The 16675-nt window shown below is 51.2% G+C and overlaps 1 protein-coding gene across 2 annotated transcripts in view; it reads right to left on the reverse strand.

Annotated features, from left to right (window-relative positions):
* The window catches only part of LOC105185292 (uncharacterized), a 352769-nt gene that overhangs the window by 97534 nt on the left and 238560 nt on the right, over positions 1 to 16675 (reverse strand). For both annotated transcript variants that reach the window (XM_019842371.2, XM_025308096.1), the window contains one exon: positions 9077 to 9215. In XM_019842371.2, coding sequence (XP_019697930.2) covers positions 9077 to 9215 — 139 coding nt within the window. The remainder of the gene's footprint in view (positions 1 to 9076; positions 9216 to 16675) is intronic.

The following is a 16675-nucleotide window of genomic DNA, read 5'->3' on the forward strand; positions in this document are numbered from 1 at the left end:
CATTCCGGGATCGTTAGACCGACAATAGCATGCAGCCGCTGCATCCTGCTAACAAGATGATCCGTTTTACCTGCTCCTGGCGGCGGGCAGGCGACGACGCGCCGCCAGCGCGGCGCGGAGAGCACAGTTAAGTGTAATGTAATACCGCTACCTTAGCAGCGTTGCAGCGTCTCGTTAACGGCTGCTCCGCGAGATAATCGATACGATATTGTAGCACGAGAAGAGATCAAACCCCGGGAATCCCAATCACTGCGATTTTAATGGACGCTAACTAGCCTTGATCCGCCTAAATTACTTTATTCCGATCGTGAAAGCCCATTAACGTATAATAAATAGATTATCCCCGGTCGACCTGAGACCTCTTTATCGCGATAAGTAACGGACGAGTTTCTAATTGTCTCCAGCGGATTTCGCCTCTCTGCCTCCCCCTCTTCCCCTCTCTCTCTCTCTCTCTCTCTCTCTCTCTCTCTCTCTCTCTCTCTTTCTTTCCAGCCCTGGAAGCCGCGGAAACGAACACGCTCGCGTGCACGCTCTCCCGATCGTGATCCCGATTTTCCGGCCGGCGTTGCACCGGCAGCTAGCATCGCGCGCGAGCGCGCAACGTATGATGATAAATTAATAAACTTTCGTTAATACGGCCGGCGCTCACGCGCGGGCGCGGTGGCAATTTAATTACCCCACACCCCCACGTCGCGTCGTTTATATGTAACCTATGTAACCTACATCTTTCGCGCCATTCCACCGTTTTCCAATTATCCCGCAATAATGAGAGGCCCCTAATACTCCATTATTGCAACGTGCCGGCTACTTTATCGTTTAAGAAGGATTAATGATGACGTCAGGCCGCTAATTTTATTATCGCGAGCTAACGAGTGTACTCGCTTCGCATCCAGTGTCGCGAGAATTAATCGCGTAATCGTCGGGGGCTTCGCCCCCGAACGCGCCCGCGGTAATATCACAATAATTTCACCTTGCTGCATAAAGCGGTATATCTCTGATAAATCGGCGGGGATTATCGCGGCCTGCGGCGCACGGCGTCGGTGTTACGACGAAACGCAAACGAGCTCGGGATCGATTGTGTATCTCAGAATGCTGGTGAGAATTGCGCAAATGAGCTCTCCGCTCGAGCAGACTGACTCTTTCACTCTGATGGAGACGTAATGTTTGTCATCCGATGAGTATGGTTTCGCCCCGAGAATAATACCAAATCATATTTAATAAAATTGTTGTTCAGAATCGCTACATGTAGATTATTATCAGAGGCCCAAGTTAAACTTGTATTTCTTTAATATAAAGATGTATACGTAGGCAGCCTGAAAAGTTCTCGACCTGACACATACATGGCATTAGAGACTATCAAACTATAATTGTACTGGAAACTGGCATCCCTGATGTGAACCCATGTAAAATTTTATTCGATCTGTCAAGTCATTCGAGTAGTAGCACCAGTTGAAAAAGCTACGTGCAAGATGGGCGTCGCATTTGCTAACAATTTACCAAAAACGCATTCGAATGCGTATTTCTCGATGCGCGTTTGGCACATTTTAATCGTTCTAAGCGAAATAAAATGGACTTCAAGCGTCGTTTCACAACTGTTGATGAAACTCGAATCCACCACTGCGAACACCAGTGCGAGAAGAACATTCCGGAATCACCATTTAATGATGGTATTGAATTATTGGAAAGACGTTGGCATAAATGTATTGAAGTTTCAGGAGATTATATTGAAAAATAAAACATATTTCACGGTAGAAAAAATTTTCTCTCGTTGTTCGGCCGAGAACTTTTCAGACTGCCCTCGTATCTACTGAAAGCGTAAAGTACATTGAAAAATGAAAATATAATAATTACGCCGTCATGAGTTTAGGGATATCGCGTTCTCTGCCTGCTTTGCCTGCAGCCAATCGCGCGCAATTATTCGCACGAGATAAAAGTACGACAGGTGAGAATAGCCGACGAAGATAGACAATCGCCCCTCTGGCTGATGCGGCACTTTTCACGGAGACTATTTCTCTGTAAGCCGCTCGGGCCGTTCATGCTCTCGCGCGTGTGTTGCTTCTCTCTCTCCCCCATCCCTCCCTCCCTCTCTCTCTCTCTCTCTCTCTCTCGTCACCGTTCATCTCGCGTTATCGCGAGCGTTATTGCGACGACGCACGACGAGCCCGAATTTCCAGAAGATGCGTTCAATTGCGCGCGCGCGCGCGCGCGTGCGCTGCAAGCTTGCGGGGGGCTGTGTTTTTTAAAATCGATAAACAGTTATCGCCCGGGCGTAAACTACAATCGCTCGTCATTATTTTGGATTATCGGTTACCGTTAATTGCCGGCGAAGCGCGATGTATCTCGTGCAGTCTGTTGCCGATCGCGAAACTATTATCGGCTCGACGAGCATCACGACGATAGCTGTCACGGTGAGAAATAACACACGGACAACGCTCTCGCTCGCGGGATCGGGACGAAAGAATTAACGTGGAAAAACCGGGGCATCACGCTTCATAAATATCGCTCTTCGTAAATCAATTAATTGACACACAGCGTGACGTGTGCACGTGTAATATGTAAGCGCGTGTTTGCGCTCGTGGGCTCGCGCGGCGGCCGTAAAATGTTTGTCGTCTCGCCAATTGTTCATTATAAAGCGCGACGCAGCGATGATTAATCGAACGCGAACAATGGCTTCGCACCACCGTGTCGTTGCGCGATTACACTTTAACGGGCAATTTTTATGGCGCAGGATGCGCGCACGCTCGGCCGGAAATTATCGCCGTAATTATCCCGGCCGCGCGCGGCTATTATTCGGATTCGCGCAGATTAGTTATCTTAAGATAAGCAAGTTACCGTCAGGTCTGATAACATCCACCTTACCAAACAACAAACAAACTGCGCCGCTCTCATCCATATACGATCCATTAATGCGCGGAACGGCATAATTAGACGCGCATTAGACAAACAGTTTAGCCATCGTTCGCGCAAATTGCCGGATATCGCGATCCGCGCGGCTCGCGACCGGCTCTGCAATCTCGTCGGCCGTATTTACGCGCGAAGCGCGTATTCGCAGCTCTTCATTCTTCTTGCACGCGAGTCGTCGCTTTATTACCCTCTCTCGCAAACGTCCGCCTCGCGACGCGGCGCTGCGCGCGCGCCGAGCGATAGTCGCATCGATGATTTAATATCTCCTAAGAGAGCTGTTTTTTTCCGGAAGAGAGAGAGAGAGAGAGAGAGAGAGATTGCACGACTTTCCTATCTGCAATACTCTTTCTTTCTCTTTCTCTCCCCTCTCTCTTTCTCCATGTCGAACGATCTATTTAGATCTCACGTCGCCCGTTCGTTCTCGCCCGCTCGGTTCTTCCGTTTCTTCTTGTTCTTTCTTATCAGGAACTCCGCTTTTCCTCCTCTCATTCTCTCTTTCTCTGTTTTCATCATTCCGCGCGTTATTTGTCTTTCTCTGTGCTCCTTTGGCCCTCTGCCCCCTCTTTCTCTCTCCTTCTGACGTTGCAGCCGCAACGACGGTGAGAGGAGCGTGCTGATTGGGAGGCTAATCACGCGCTACTCTCCATTACATTAATTAAAACTTAGCTCTCAACTGCGCTCGGCTGCCGCGTCACCCGCCGCGCCATCCGTCGTCCTTCCCTTCCACTCTCATCCCCCGCACGCGTCTTTTAACGTTCACTTTGTCCCCGCTTGCTCGTCTCTACCCTACCCACGCACGCACGCACGCACGCTAACGCTTGTGTATCGCGCCTCTTAAGAAAATTATGCTCGCCTCCGACAACGTGGCTATGAATAAACGATAAACCCGCCTCTCGTCGTCGATGTCGTTTAGCGGTTGGCGGATCGCGCTCAGATCGATTCGTCGCAGACGAGAAGCCTGTCGTCCTTTCGCCGGCGGCGTTGCTCAAACGAGCTCCCTAATGTCGCTCGATAAATCTCGCGGTTCTCGCGGCGCGAGCTCGACGATTAATTATCGAAATGTATTACCGGGCGATAGCTTTTCTTTGTCGGCAGTCGGCAGTCGGCAGGAGGAGGAGGAGGAGGAGGAGGAGGAGGTGGAGGGGAGAGGAGAGAAGGGCAGGGCACGAGATAATTCGTTTCTCTCCCGCGAAAGTAAGCGGCGTTCGCGCGTTATTCGCTATCTCGTTAAAGTACGCTCGGTGTATTTTCGTCGGAATGCTAAATTTATGGCCGGCGATTCTCCGTTGGCAAGCACGACGGCGCGCTGCAATCTCGGCGAGATCTTTCGCCGAAAGGATCGGCTCACGGCGGCAGCGGCGGCGGCGGCGACTGCTGCCGATTATCGACGCGGAATTTGCGCGGACGCAGATGTAGATTTATCACCGCATCCGCAGAATTGTTGCCGTGTGCAAAACGCGGGCGGAGGAGAGGGGCGCGTCATTCCTCCTCTCCTCGCCGTAGACGCGAGTAAAGTTGCGGCTGCTCGTGCGCAACGAGTTTGCGCGCTGCGCAGATTTTACGGCGAAATCTTGCCTCCGCCGGCCGCCGAAAGGAACGTGATGTAAGACGGGAGAGCGAAGCGGCAGTGTTTCCAGCGGAAATCAGTGAATATCCACTGATTACCGGCGAAATACTCCTTTCACTCATTCAAATCCGCAGTGTTTTCACGGGTTTGCTGCGGAAGAGCGAGCGCGCGCGCGCGCGCGCGCGAGGAACTTTCCTATTCGCGATTCTCCCACGAAACATCCGGAGGGAATGAACATCGATATTTAGACCGATCGTTGTTGGACCAGCTGCGGCTGTTGCCTTTATTTCCTCCCATTCGACTTGAATCCCCGAGAATTATCTCTCGAGAGCCTTTCTGAATTTCATCTCAGGCCGATCGATTCGGTCGATTGTGGACGGATGAATTTGATCTCGATTTCTCGTCCCAGAACCGATTTCCAGCCGTTTAATCTTAGTTTGGTTCTCCCGGATTTCCCTCAACTGCAGAGAGAACTCGACATGTTCGGCGAGCAACAGAAAGAAAGTCGCCGCATTGTCGCGAGGTGTTTCAAGGATGGGGATGACCGACGAGAATCGGCCCGCAATGAAACACAAATGTTTACGCGAATGCGAGGCTTATTTGTCTCGCGTGTTTTCTATCCGCTATCAACGAGCGCTCGTCCGCTCGAAAGTTTCGCCATCAGCAGCCGTTCCCGAGGGATGGACACCCTCAAATGGACACCGCTCGAGAGAGTCACTCTCGATTCCAATGTCCACCTTACGCCCGCGAACGGCCCGCGGCGGGACGCGCCCGTCGCCCTGGGATTTGTTCCCAAATTGTAAAACTCCAAAGTGTAAGTTAAATTTTTAAGCGGACGCCGCACGCGTCCGCGAAACGACACGGCGCAGCGCGGCTGATTCCCCGGATCGCCTCGATTATTTCGAGCAAACGGAGGAGAGCTCGCGCCTCGATCCAATTCGAGCGTTAGCGTTAGCGTTCGCGTCCGTTAGCTTCGCCGGAAAATGCGCCGTAGCGCATTACGCGCGGCGGATAAATAACGCGGCATCGCTGATAACGCTGTTTGTTGAATGTCCAATTGCGCGCGCGTCCTCGCGATTTAATCGCGTCCACCTTCCCTCCTTTCCGTCCCACCAACGACTTCTGCCCGCTGCGCGCGTTCGTCTTGCCGGAAGAGAGGCAATAACGCTCGCGAAGAACAGCTCTCTCGCCCGGCCGCTAATGTTACGGTTATGGCCCGGTTGCGTTAATCGAGTCGCGCGATCGACACCGGGGCGACGCCCCGCTCTCGCTATGTACCGGGTGGGCCGCGCTGGAATTTGCCGAAGATGGAAACTCTCCTCCACGAGCCCCTGTCGAATTAACCGCCGAATAACGGCCGAGAATCGTAGTGACTTAATTGAGAGCCGAAAGTTTAACCCACGAGCTGCCGAGGGGACATTCTCTATCGCGCCGGCACACCCTGTATATATATATATATATATATATGTGTGTGTATGTGTGTACGTGTATATATGTATATATAGCATATTATATGCACCGTGCATATTATCCCGGCAAAGTGGGCCACGGTTAAACTTTGCCTTCGATGGGAATACGCGGCGTGGCAGGACCGCGATCGGCGATCGCGGCGGCTGCAAAATTGGAAAAAGTGCCGATCAAACAAAATTAATTGGGTTTCCCGCGGCGGGCTGCAACAAAGCAACTCTCTCCGCTTGGCGAGAGTGCGAGCGAGCGGAACGATTCTGGAGTACTTGCTCTCAGTCGCGAATAATTTCGGGCGGGAAGTTCGAGGTGGAGCCGCGCGGCGCGATATCGTTTTTGTAATTCTATCGTCGGATAAAAGATCGTGTTTGATTAGAAAGTACAGCGCGATGGTGTACACATGTGCGGTCTATTCCGTCGAAACACACACACACACACGTATGTACACGAATATGTACGTGTGTTTGTATACATATGTAGCACATAGGCGAGGACGTACCGGCCGCGCGAGGTGCGGATTTCGGGCAGGGGGCGTGCAAATGGAAATACAGCGGAAATTCTGGTATAACGGAGGAAGACCGCGATCGAGCTGGCGGAAAATGTTTTCTTTTCGACAACGTGACCGGACCTCGGGGAGATTCCGCCGTTTCAATTATTTTCCCACTGTCGGCTCGCGGAGATAACACGGCGGCGCGATAATCTTGTTATGTACAACCGAACGATCTCTCTCTTTCTCTCTCTCTCTCTCTCTCTCTCTCTCTCTCTCTCTCTCTCTCTCTCTCGCGCGCGCGCGCTTCGAAAACGCCGGATAATCTGTTTCCTCAACTTTACGGAAGATACAGACAAGGGGGAGGAAGGACGCTGGGAATCGATTTTTTCTCTGAGGCATTCTTGGAAATTCTTTCGTACGTTCCACGCAAAATTCGCGTGCAACGCGCAGAATTCTTCCCGCACTTCCAGTTTGCTACTTTTTGTGCTCTGTATATATATACATATATATATATATATCACAAGACGTGTACGCGAGTATGATGTAAATTTGAGTGCAAGAGTTACGCGGGTAAATGTTTATTTCGATTGCACTTACATTTCGACTTGTGTTACACATAGTAATATTCGCTATTTGTTGTATTAACGCAGCAAGAAATTTGCCAAATATATATTTGTCAAGAGCAAATTTACAGTGTACTCGAGTTACACATTGCATTTCACATAACATCGTCTTGAGTAAATTTCGTATTTCTACTTCGTCATTCGACGTGATAAATATGAGCCGTGTGAAGCACTCACGAAGGATACATAAAGCTTTACATATAACATCATAAGCAAGTATAAAATTACTGCCGAATTCATATACATCCATATATCTAGCTAGAAAATCTAAGATCTCGACCATATTTAACCCTTCGACTGACACGCTGAATTTCGTTTGAAAGTGCTTAAACTGACAAAAAATGAAATTTCAAAAATTAAACGTTATTAATTATATAAAATTTCAAAAATTATATAAAATACACAAAATTTTTCAAAAATTTATATTGATGAATAACCTATATAAGTTATGTGTGTACATGTAGAACTTCGTTTTGAACATCTGCATTAGTTTAAAGACTCGCCATTTCAAATTATTTTTAAAATTCATCATTGGAAAAAATGATCTCAAGAAACCTAAATTCAAAGTTCCTTTTGTGAAACTTTTATACTCTTTTACAAAATTTAGATTGACAATATTCCGCCAATTTGAATTTTGAAGCCCATCATTAAAAGAGAGAGGACGACCCCGGAAACCTTAGAATTTAAAAAATATTCAAGTACCAGAAATATCACAGACATACACACACACACACACACACACACACACACACACACACACACACACACACACACAACACACAAAACGCAGTACTGCACTTCCGCCAGTTTGAGGCTCTTCTAGCGAACGCAATATTGCGTTTCCGCTAGTCAAGGGATTAAACCCAACCGTTAACCTCATCTAATGTCAATCTGAATAACTTTTATCCAACATTGAGTCGGCAAACTGCTTTATAAATACAGCAAACTCTCAGCAAACTTATTTCTGACGTAAATACGCCTCGGCAACTATTCCATAAATATTTCACGTCCTCGGAGGATACACCCCAGGACATTAATAATTGCTACTCGCTTACTCGCTCGCTCACTCACGAAATACCGTTTCAATTCTACCCCTCCACCCATCAGCCGCTTTTTGCAAGACGAGGGGCCGCGCAAATTTTCGGCGGCGGCGGCGGGTTTGTTAACGATCACACGAGGAGGAGGCCGCCGCGACGCGCGCTTATAACTCGCGCATCGCCCCTGTACAATTGACCGGGAAGCTTTTTCGCGCAGAGGTCATCCCAGAGACGGCAACCGCCGTCCCCTTGATACCTCCCCCCTTCCCTTCTCCCGACCCCAGTCGGTTCGTTCATTCGTTCGTTCGTTCGTTCGTTCGTTCGTTCGTTCGTTCGTTCGTTCGTTCGTTCGTTCGTTCGTTCGTTCGTTCGTTCGTTCGTCCGTTCGCTCGCCTCGGGGCTGCTCGCTTGCAGTTTCTATTTAACATTTAGTCATACGCTCGCGCGCGTGTACTAGCCGTTAGCGCATTCGTCGTAATCCCACCACTACATGCGCACGAAAACACGCTCGGGCAGACAGTAAAGGTGTGTTCGATACGTGTATAATACATAGGAGAGCGCGAGCGCGCGGTGCCGACGCGGATCGCCCGTTCTTCGATCTCAAAGCCACCCCTGCTCCGGTTTCACGGATGGAATTTCAGGAGAAACGTTTTATACGGCGGGCTGACCCCTCCCCCTCCCCTCCCCCCCTCTCTCTCTCTCTCTCTCTCTTTCTCTGTCTCTCTCGTTGGCACGTCGCCTGGAGCGCTTTGTCGGAGGGCAGTTAATTAATAAAAGCTGGAAAGAAGGGAGGGAGAAGGAGGCCGGGGGCGGGTAGGCGAGCAGGCGCGTATACGGGAGCGACGGGGTCGCAGCAGGGCGGTGGTCCGAGGCGACGGGGGGCGAGAGGCGCTCGGCGAGGGCGGGGGGAGTATAAAAGGATGGAATACCGCGCTATATACGTTCCATATCGGCCGGTCTCAGCTCTACTTGCAATTCAAACGAGACTCACGCGTCGTGAACGAGGAACTTGTCGCCATTTTTCTCGATGCACTGGCCCTTGCTGGTGATGATGGAGCCGTTCACGGTCACCAGACCCTGATTCCCCGATTGGAACCACCGGCCGTACCACTCCTCCGGGAACGTGCAGCCTGCAACACAAGAGGAACAAAGAGGCTTAGAAACGTTCGCTGTTGTCTGCGAGCGATGGACGACGCGCGCGTTGATCCCGGAAATGCCGAGGCGTCGCGTTATTGACGAGAATCGTATCTAGAGTGCTTTGCAAGTTGCTATCATAGACGAGCTATCATACCGCGCAGACCTGTCGCAGGTTGCAGGTCTCCGTCGCCATAGTTTAACGAGCACCTCACATCGAAATCGTTTTGCAACCACGAGTGTGTTGCCTTCCTTCTCCTTGCGCTGAGGAAAAAGTATATGATATTTGGAACTGTAATGATATAGTAACTAAATTATAGTCCGAAATATCATATTTATAGTAAGTATTACCATAATATCGGTAATAATTACGATATAGGCATAGTATAACCAATCATATAATATTTTTACTAAGAATTGTAGTAAGTTTTAGCTAAACTAATTTTATTGTATGGATACAAATATAAAATGGTAGGTAAAAGTAGCTCGTTTTTATATAGTCAATATTACCAGAATATTTGCTAAATGATGACAGATGTAACTATACGAATATTAAATCTCACTATATTTGTGAATGAGAAATTACCATATATGTGGTATAAAAGTAACTAAACGATTATTTAAGACAACCACTGACTATATATTAGTGTTTACTCTACTATATTTCGCAGGTTCCACGAACTATAAAGATATGGTTGACGCCGCAAGCAACTATAAAATATAGTGAGATTATACGTGGTTAATTCAATTATTCTATATTTTTCTATCAGCGTGAGCGTCAAGGAGTGCTCCTTTCGGCGGAAACAGACTGCATCTTTTGTCCTCGCGGTAAAACTAAAGCACGACTTGACGTCGAAGAGAAGAGGGCGACAAAGCCCGCCCGACGCGGCACCTGTTCAGCCGCAAGGAACAGGCCTGCGGGTGGTGTCGCGCGCGCGCGAACGTAAATGCAAGGACAACGCGCGAGCGGCCGAGCCGAGAAGCCCGGAAACGTCAGTTGCAAAACAAGCGGCCCGCCGCCGCCGGTCGTCGTTCGATTGCGTCGTGGGCCGCGATATTTTTCAGCCAGCGGATCGCCAGCCGGCGGCGGGCTTGTTCGCGTCAGGGCTACCGGCTGCGACGCTGCAGCCAGATGGAACGTAATGAAACAATTGTAACCGGCGTTTCTCGTTGGGCGGTAGGATTATTTTCTCGTTTCCCGACCGCGCGAGAACCACCCTCCCTCGTAGCTGGTCTTCAGCGAAGAAAACACGCTATATCAGCAGCGGCGGCGCCCGCCCCCTGCGCGGAATTTCTCTGGATTTTTCCGGATACACGGCATACATTACAAATAGAATGCACGAATTGGTCACAGGATCGGTTATCCGATCACGATACCAATTGGGAATCCTATTTTTGCCCCGGGCAATTTTACGGTATCGCTCGATTTTCACAGGTTCCGCGATTAAGCGACTGCGCGGGGCTCGCGCTTTTCGACGGCTCGCAGCGTTGCGAACGAAAATAGCGGCTCGTAGTGTTCTAGCGGGACGAAAGTTAAGACAAGAATAACATTCTGACGCAAAATGGAAACAAGACTCTGGCAACGTTTCGCTTCTCCTTCGAGAGTAGTAGTCGCGTATTCGAAATGTTACATTCCTGATACTTTTCACCCGGATCCTCGTGAATTTCCCAATCGGTACTCATTAGTTTTTGCCAGAGGAAATCGGAATAGACCCTAATTATATTCTGGAACACATTTTTCACGGAGAAACTGGAATTCGTCTGGATTTTGGGAAATCGAACTCGGGATCCCGAAGAGATCCCAAGAAATTTCCTACGCGAGCTCTCTCTCTCCCGCTCTCTTTTTCCTCTTGTTGGACGTCCATGCCGCATTTATAGACGGATTATAGGCGGACGGGGCTCAGGAACGAGTGGAAAACGCGGGATGTTTCGCTTCGAGTCTCACCGAGTCCGACGTTTTTTGAAAAACTAAAATACTCTTGCCGACGTTCGATCCCCTCTCCGTGAGAGATCTGCCGAAGTGGCTCGTTTTTCTAATTAATTCTAATTAATAATTCTAATTAATGTTCAAATAATCGGAACGAGTTCTCTCGCTCCGGTCACCGGCGGCGCTTCGCTCCGCGTGGAAAAGTCCTTTCCCTCCGAGCTCTGCCCCCTCACCGCCACCCCCCCCCCTCGCCGTGCCGTCCTTCCTTTCCAGCCTCCGTGGCGCGACTGGCGTCTTTCCCGCCTGGTTGTCCGTGGGCCGCGAGCGTAAATCCGAGATTCCGCGAATATTTCGAATACCCGTCGGCAACGGAGCCCGCCGCCGCGAGCTCAAACGAAGTTGTAAAAATGGAGAATCTCCTTAGAGAGATCGGATTACCGTGAAAGCACAGGCGGCCGCCGATTCTCTCCTCTTCGTCACGAGAGATCGTTCATCCCCGTCGATCCCCTCTTCCTCCCGCCTTCTTTCTTTCTCTTTCTCTCTCTCTCTCTCTCTCTCTCTCTCTCTCTCTCTCTCTCTCTCTCTCTCTCTTTCTCTATCTATTTCCCCCTCCCCCTCGGCGTCTGCATCTTTAGCAACGAGGATTACAACGAGAAGCGACGTCGCGATTAAGCATTGTTTGCCGGAAGCATTTTGCATTTAATAAGTCCAAGTGTTTCGGAATCCCGGATGAGCGGGGAATCGTCGGAGGGTAGACGCGAAGGATTCGGGAGGGAGAGGGGTAGGACGAGAGTGGGAAGGATGACGAGGAATCTCGCGAATTCGCTATAAGAAGATACAGATACCTGTTCCCGCGACTGCGTTTCGAAGTTGCGAAAGGGAGCCGATGGAAACGACGGCAGATGGGATTTATTAATATTCGAGAGAAAGAGAGAGAGAGAGAGAGAGAGAGAGAGAGAGGGATAGACAGAGCGAGAGGGTGAGGGTAAGAGTGAGAATAAGAGAGGGAGGGGGAGAGAGAGAGAGAGAGAGAGAAAGAGAAGGAAAGAGTTCGTCTCGCGCTCTTTGTGCCAACGCGCCGATGTGAACGGCTCATCCCGCTCCGCTCATCTCGCCGTCGGAAAGCGGATTTGGTTCCGGACACGTTCGGCCATTATCGCGGCTCTCTTAATTTTCAGCGCGCTCGCGATGCGACAATTGAGACGCGCGCGTGCGAGCGCAACGAGCACCCCCGGTACCGGCGTCTGATGGCGGGCTGCGCCCGCCGTTGCACGTAGCTGCCATACCGATCGCGCGATTACGATTTCCGGTGTGTATCGCGACGCGCGTCCAAAGTCGCTCGCGGAACCTTTGATCTCGCTGTCGATTGTAGTCGACTCTTCATTAGCGATAATTAAATCTGAGAACTACTCTTCCTCCTTCCTTCCCTCCTTCCCTCCCTCTCTCTCTCTCTCTCTCTCTCCCCCTCCCTCCCTCTCTTTCTCTTTGGCATCTCGCTAATTTACGACGGCTGGAGAGAAGCTCGTTTGCAATTTTTAGTCGCCGGGGTAGCTTCTTCGGCGAGAACCACCCCGTCGCGGTCATTGCAGCTCGTTTCGCGTACACGTCCCAATCGGCTATGGACGACTTCCGCCGGATGTTCTCTTCATTACAATAATGATGATACACGCGATTGGTACATGTTTTCTTGGCGCGTCGTTGATATTAAGATATAATTTCCGAGAGGGTTGCTAAGGCGCAAATTGGCGCTTCTTCTTCGCAATGAGAGATGTGCCGGAGATTTTCCTCGGTAAACCTCGTGTACTCGCATGTTAGACTCGCGCTCATTCTTGCACCTATCTCGCACGATAAGATCGCCCGACGAAATTATTCGTCCGTGCGGCGAGAATTCTTGATTCCTGCCCCGAGAAATGTAGAAGATTCGCTTATTCGCTTCGCCGGAAACTTCCCTCGCTCGCGTCCTCCCCAAACTCACTATGCGAACTATGAAAGTTATCGCCACCAATGCGTGCGAGATACCGCGGTCCTTCCTCCGGGATTCTCGCAGGGGTTACGCGACGAGAGGGCTGGATGAAGAAAGAACGAAAGAGCAATCCGGAGAGAGGCAGAAGGGCAGGCCAGAGGAAAGAGAGAGAGAGAGAGAGAGAGAGAGCGAGACAGAGAGAGAGAGAGAGAGAGAGAGGAGGAGAGAGAAACAGAGAGGGAGGGGGGGAGAGAGAGAGAAAGACAGAGGTGAATGCGTTTTACAGAAAGAAGGAGGAAGTAGGTAGCCACGGTATAATTAGCGGAAATTGGAGTTAGGTCAGAAAGCAAAGTTATCGGGGAGAGTTTCGTCGGCGGCGCACGGCAACCAGCCATTCTGTGCTCGCGCGAGCGCAGGCTGGCTTTTTCCGGGGCAGCCGCTGATATAATTACTAATTAATTACCATTTCTCCCTCCCTCTCCGCCGCTCTCGCTCCCCCTCCCCGCCCCCTCCAGCCCTCCCTCCCTCCCTCTCTCTCTCTCTCTCTCTCTCTCTCTCTCTCTCTCTCTCCCTCTCTCTCTCTCTCTATCTCGCAGCCGCGTCGCCGTCCTTTCGGCGAGCGAGCTCAGGACACTGTACGCGCGGACGAGAAAACGCTGCTCTATAATCCTCGCTGTATCGGGCATGAGAGGCGATAACACTTCTATATCGAGGACTCGTCGAGAGCGTCCTTTATTATAAGCGGCTCGTCATCGAGCCGCCCCTCGGCCGCTCTCATGATCCCGCGTGTACTTTGAAAGCTGGACGTCACGTCCTCTCTGTATCTGGGAGAATCCTAGGAAATTTCCGCGCGAGACGCCACGTCGATAGAGAGCGCCGCGCTCCGTGAGCCTCGAGCTTCCTCAGGTCCGTTTATTTTCGGCGAGGAACACCCTCGTCTCGCGCGTGAACACTTTCGCCCGCCGATAACTCATCCGAGCCGGAAACACTGCGAATACAACTTGTATACCTCGGAATCTTACGAGTCCGCGGGGAATACTGTATTGCGCGACTCGCGGGACAATTCTTTACACCGATGTCTCTCTCTCTCTCTCTCTCTCTCTCTCTTCTCCTCCTTTTCCTCCCCTGCTCTGCGCTTTTTTCCTCCTCTCCTCCTTCGTTTTGCCCGCAAGCGGCAACATATTCACCGTCTTCGCGTATGGTACGATCTTGTCACAGAGATCGCACCGCGGGGGAACGATTCTGGAAAATAAAAGCGGATTAAAGCTCGACCCGGCCGCGCCGGCGTCGTCGGCAGGGCACTCGTATTTCCTGCAAACGGCGCGCACTTCTCAGAAAAAGCGGGACCACCGCGCCGATAGCCGACCCTAAAAGGAGAAACTCACACACTCGCTGGGAGAGAAATGAAGCGGGCGAGAGAGCGTTTAGCCGGGGAACGATCCAAAAACCACCGGGAGATTCGGGGTTGCCGGGGCCGGGCCGGCCCGGGTGAAATGATCGTCGTTGATATCTCGGCCGTTGCGGGAGAAAATCCGCGGGTCTGCGCGACGCCGCTCCGCCGGATCTGTCGTTTCGTTGCCACGCAACTTGGCGACGCGACGCGTTGAAGATTGAAAGGCGCACAGCGGCGACAATGGTCGCGGTCGTCGTACGCGATAATTCGTACGCGCGGGGGTGGTTAACCCCCGGCGTTTATTAATCTTCTTGCGCGGGGCGTTGCGATGAAACTCCCCGCCCCCCGTGGATTTTCGAGCTGGCCGGACACACGAAGCAGCGAATCGCCGCTGGCTAGTAGTCCGCCCGATAAAGCGCGCGGATGTCTGGATTATTATTTTGCAAAATTCGCCATGTTACGCAGATTTATCATTGAATTATAATCGACGTGCTGGCAGCGTTGAAACGGAAGCGAAATATTTCACGACGACCCACATTTCGCAAATAATTTGGACCGCGGGCGGTTAATACGTAATTACGTCTCGCGCGTAATTTTTAGCCGGTAATAATCGGCTGCTCGCGCGCGATTCAACGTTACCGGGGGGAGAACAACGTAACAAAGAGCGGCGTATTAACGGCGCGGCGCGGCGCGCGATACCCTCGTGGAAAGCAGAGAAAGGGATTTGCAGCGAATGAACTCGGAGATATCGGAAGTCTCTAGAAACTCGATAAGAACTTGAAAACTCGCGTAGCCGGCCGTCGATCAATTCGTCGGAGGAGGAGTTAAAAAATAGATTATCGGGGAAGCGAGAGGGAGAAGGAGGCGGGGGAGAGCCGGGTTACGGCGCGGGAGATTAGCGATTTACACTTAGCCGGTGTTCTCGCGAATTATTGAAAAAATCACTCGGGCGAGAGGCGGCTTCTCGACAGGAAGAGAGAAAGAGAGAGAGAGAGAGAGAGAGATAAACTATCCGCGCGGCGCGACGCAACGATAATTCGATATTTCACGCCGTCGCCGCCGTTGCCTCTCCTCCGCACGGGGAGGACGAGCGATATCGCGTTATTTCCTTAGAGTGAAATAAAAGCGAGGCAAACGACAGATGAGTACCGCGGGTTTTCCAGCCCACGGCGGTCGACGAGCGGCGATCAAATACGTCAGGTCGGCGCATGATAAGTCGATAATAATTTATATATTCCGCTGGATTCCTTTTTAATGGCATCGCGTCGCCGGAGAAGGGCACAGACACTCGCCGATTATTTCCGAATTAGAGGCCCGTCTCGCGGTAGCGGCTCTCTCCCTCCCCTCCTCTCTCTCTCTCTCTCTCTCTCTCTCTCTCGCTTGCTCTATCTCCAAACGGTTAATTCGATTTTTATGTATACGCTCGCGCGCTCCGGGCGCTCCGAACGCGCGCGCACCAACACACGTCCTCGAAGCGTCCCTCTCTCGCCGAGAATGATCGGGTTTCGGGTGAAATAACTTGATTAAAATAATCTATCACCCGCTAGTGACAGGGGTGATTGGCTATCTCAGTTAAATATGATGGAGGGGCCATCTCTATATTCGCGCTCATAAGCGTCCTATGTGCCCCTCCGCCGCGTCGCCCCTCGCGGTCTGTCATTCTCCCTTTCCGCCGCCTCGCATTCGGCCGTTCGCTCGTTCGCTTCCTCTCTCTCTCTCTCTCTCTCTCTCTCTCCCTCTCCCTCTCCCTGTTCCTCTCGTTCGTTCGCTCGCTCGCTCGCTCGCTCGCTCGCTCAGAGTTAGCCTGATATTTTCTCCTGGACTCTCCACCTCTGTATCGACAGAGGCAAATTGATTGGTAATATGTGGGCACTGCCCATCTACCAACCTCCGTGACATTTACCAACGGAAATGCCTCGTTTTTTCCGATATCCGAGCTTGAAAGAGTCGCTGAGAGGGCTTTTACCGTAGGAAATGAATATTACAGGAGTGGATATCGTGCATCGGCACCTAGCCGACGATATTACAACGTCCGCCGGCGCGCACGTATAGTTACGGCCGGCTGAAAACAGAAAAAGAGGAGCGCGCGCGGACGCGCTCTCGCGTCCGGAACGGAGTGCTGGCGCGATATAGTGTGTACCGCCGTCCCGGCGACACGGTCCCGGCTGCCATG

This window comes from Harpegnathos saltator, unplaced genomic scaffold (genome assembly GCF_003227715.2).
Source record: "Harpegnathos saltator strain DR-91 unplaced genomic scaffold, Hsal_v8.6 scaffold139, whole genome shotgun sequence".
Classification (NCBI taxonomy): Eukaryota; Metazoa; Arthropoda; class Insecta; order Hymenoptera; family Formicidae; genus Harpegnathos; species Harpegnathos saltator.